Source organism: Macrobrachium nipponense, chromosome 4 (assembly GCF_015104395.2).
Source record: "Macrobrachium nipponense isolate FS-2020 chromosome 4, ASM1510439v2, whole genome shotgun sequence".
Lineage (NCBI taxonomy): Eukaryota > Metazoa > Arthropoda > Malacostraca > Decapoda > Palaemonidae > Macrobrachium > Macrobrachium nipponense.
Genome location: NC_061100.1, coordinates 147,124,911 through 147,127,410, shown reverse-complemented (window position 1 = coordinate 147,127,410; position 2,500 = coordinate 147,124,911). Strand labels below are relative to the sequence as shown.

Here is a 2,500-nt window from a genome sequence, read left to right as displayed (position 1 = left end):
GCGTCTCTACCTGGAAGGCAATTCGGAGAACTTTACGATTAAATTTCATAGCAACGAATTTTGCTGAAAAAGTATTTCATGGTATTTTTCAAATTAAAATTTCATTGATGCTGTTGGAAATGTATTTTTTAATGCAATTTTTCTTATGAAAATTTATCATCAAACATTTTTATTACAAATATTCAGTTACACGATTTCTTTGGTTAATGAGGTTATTCACCAACGTTTTACGAATTAAGGTGGCGGAACAAGGTTTTGATTATTTTCTTTCTTTTTTTGGCTAAACGTTTGCAAGAAAAGTCAGTAGTTATTTCCATATTATTCCAAAAATGTTGTCCATACGACAGGTTCATACAACCACCTACTGGATTTCTGTTAGTTTTGTATGTTTATATGTACAGGCATTTTCTGACACCTTTACATGCTGTGGGGCCCAGACTATATAGTTATTGCAGCAAAACCTTAACACTTTTGAATTGTAATTGACACATTCCCCCCGTGCCATTATCATGTCCCGATAATGTCACTGAGTAAACAATAATATTTTGATTAAAGACCAGAATTTAATTTTTAAGGTGAAAATAAATTTCTGATGAAATTATTTTATTGTGATTTTTTTTAAACAACAGGGGCCAAAAGAGTTAGCTTTCTAATTTAATTAAATTTATGCAACAAGTATTTGGATTCAAACTCAAATATATCAGTATATTGTTAATGCATTATAGTGCTTGCATGAACAGAAGACTGAATCATGTTACAAACCATATTTTCAAAACAATTCAGAATATTACTTCATACTACCATCCTGGGGCTAAAAGAGGAAAGAACTGATCGCAGACTTTGAAAGCGCATAACCTTTACAACTGAAGATTCTTTATTGCTTCTCCAATCCATGTCTCCAATCTGAGCTCATGCGATAGTTGTTCATGCTAGGGTAGTTATCCCAAATGTGACGAGTGGTAGTTCTACCACAGAAAAAAAAAAAATCTAAAGAGTTTACGAGTTTCAGTGGCATGCCTTACAAGTGAACACAAATCCAAGATGATTTGAGCTGCCCAAACTTAGTCTATATGCTAAACTGGTGAAGTTGGGAACCTGAGACAGAAGGTGGAGATACTAAATGGTATGCCTACGTTTGCCGAGGCTCAGAAAATGCTTATCGCGAGTGAAGGAACGAAGGATGGTTGAGCAAATGGCCCATAAACAGTCACTGGACATCTTCCTGTATAGATCTGTCATACCTTCAAGGATGATTTAAAAAAGTACAGAGAAAACTCTGTTTCGGTAATGTTGACTTAAGCTGAAACTTAAAAGAAGGCAGATAGATTGGTCATGCCATGTTGCTGACGTTTTAAGGCCAAATTCCATGTAAATCAGCCAGGTCTAGTTTAGTATGCCTGAGTATAACTTGGAAGTCTCTATAACATCTGTTGCATAGCTTCTTACAGCAATGATGAAATTTTAATAACACAGGGACTAAGTGTTATTCCTTGAAGCTATTACTGATACTAGCTTTACCTTTCCATTTATATGCTAGTCAAGGTATCAGCTGCTGTTTAAACCAAATCAGTTTGATTTTGTCTTATTACCATTACCACTGAGCTAAAAATTTGATACTTGTTTTTCAATAAATCAAAAGCAGAAGACATTTCATTATCTAATTATATTTTCATGTCTATCGAAAATGCCTTTAAGACTATTCAACCTCTGTCAAGTTCCTTGGTAGTTCGGGACCAAAAGCTAAAACATTACCAACCTTCGCCATATGGTCAACTTTCTGCTCGTTATCGATTGTGTAATATGTCTGCAACTGAGAAACATTTACAGCACTTCCTACCGATATCTTACAAACCTTTGCAATGATGTCGAAATGATTAGGGCAGGGCGTGCAATAATCGTTCATTGGAACCCAGTGCTCATTGAGAGGCCTTCGGTGCTTCCTCTCGTCTATGATGTACTGCACGAACTGGGCAAAAGTTGGCATATCCAAAGACTTCACCTTCAAGAAGTCGTGCCAATCGTCCGGGTGTTGCTCATACAGCTCTCTGTGTTTCATCATCATAGCTTTGGCCAGAGGGCGGTAGAAAGATGAGCCTTTCAGGATCTTGTCTCTTCGAGAGATAAAGAGAGGAGAAGAAATGGGTTTAAAATGGACAATTGTATCCAGCAATACTGTCAATATCTCTTCAGAATGGCATGACTGATCCTGAGTGAGATGATGAGTGTAGTTGTTTTTGTAATTCTGGAAAATTAATCTATGGATTTAAAATTGCGTAAGAAAAGAATATCTAGATTCCCGTGTGACCACATGGGCCCTTGTTCCAACTGATTAAGAATGCCTGAAGTCAGCGCGAGCAATATTTATTAGATTTCAATATTTCTTTTTTGGAGGCAAGGGTTGAATAACAGGTACCCAGATGGCGCAAAATACTTCTACTTTTCATCCTTATAAATAGAAAATAAAAATGACGTATTATGACGCACTGGAAGGGGAAAAAAA

At 36.2% G+C, this 2,500-nt stretch overlaps 1 protein-coding gene across 1 annotated transcript in view; it reads right to left on the bottom strand.

Annotated features, from left to right (window-relative positions):
• The window catches only part of LOC135211275 (carbohydrate sulfotransferase 11-like), a 30,537-nt gene that overhangs the window by 1,303 nt on the left and 26,734 nt on the right, over positions 1–2,500 (bottom strand). Inside the window, exons 7-8 of the mRNA XM_064244593.1 lie at positions 1,853–2,111; positions 1–10 (exon numbers count right to left, since the gene is read on the bottom strand). The exon at positions 1–10 is cut by the window's left edge and continues 36 nt beyond it. Of these exons, the coding sequence (XP_064100663.1) occupies positions 1–10; positions 1,853–2,111 (269 nt within the window). The remainder of the gene's footprint in view (positions 11–1,852; positions 2,112–2,500) is intronic.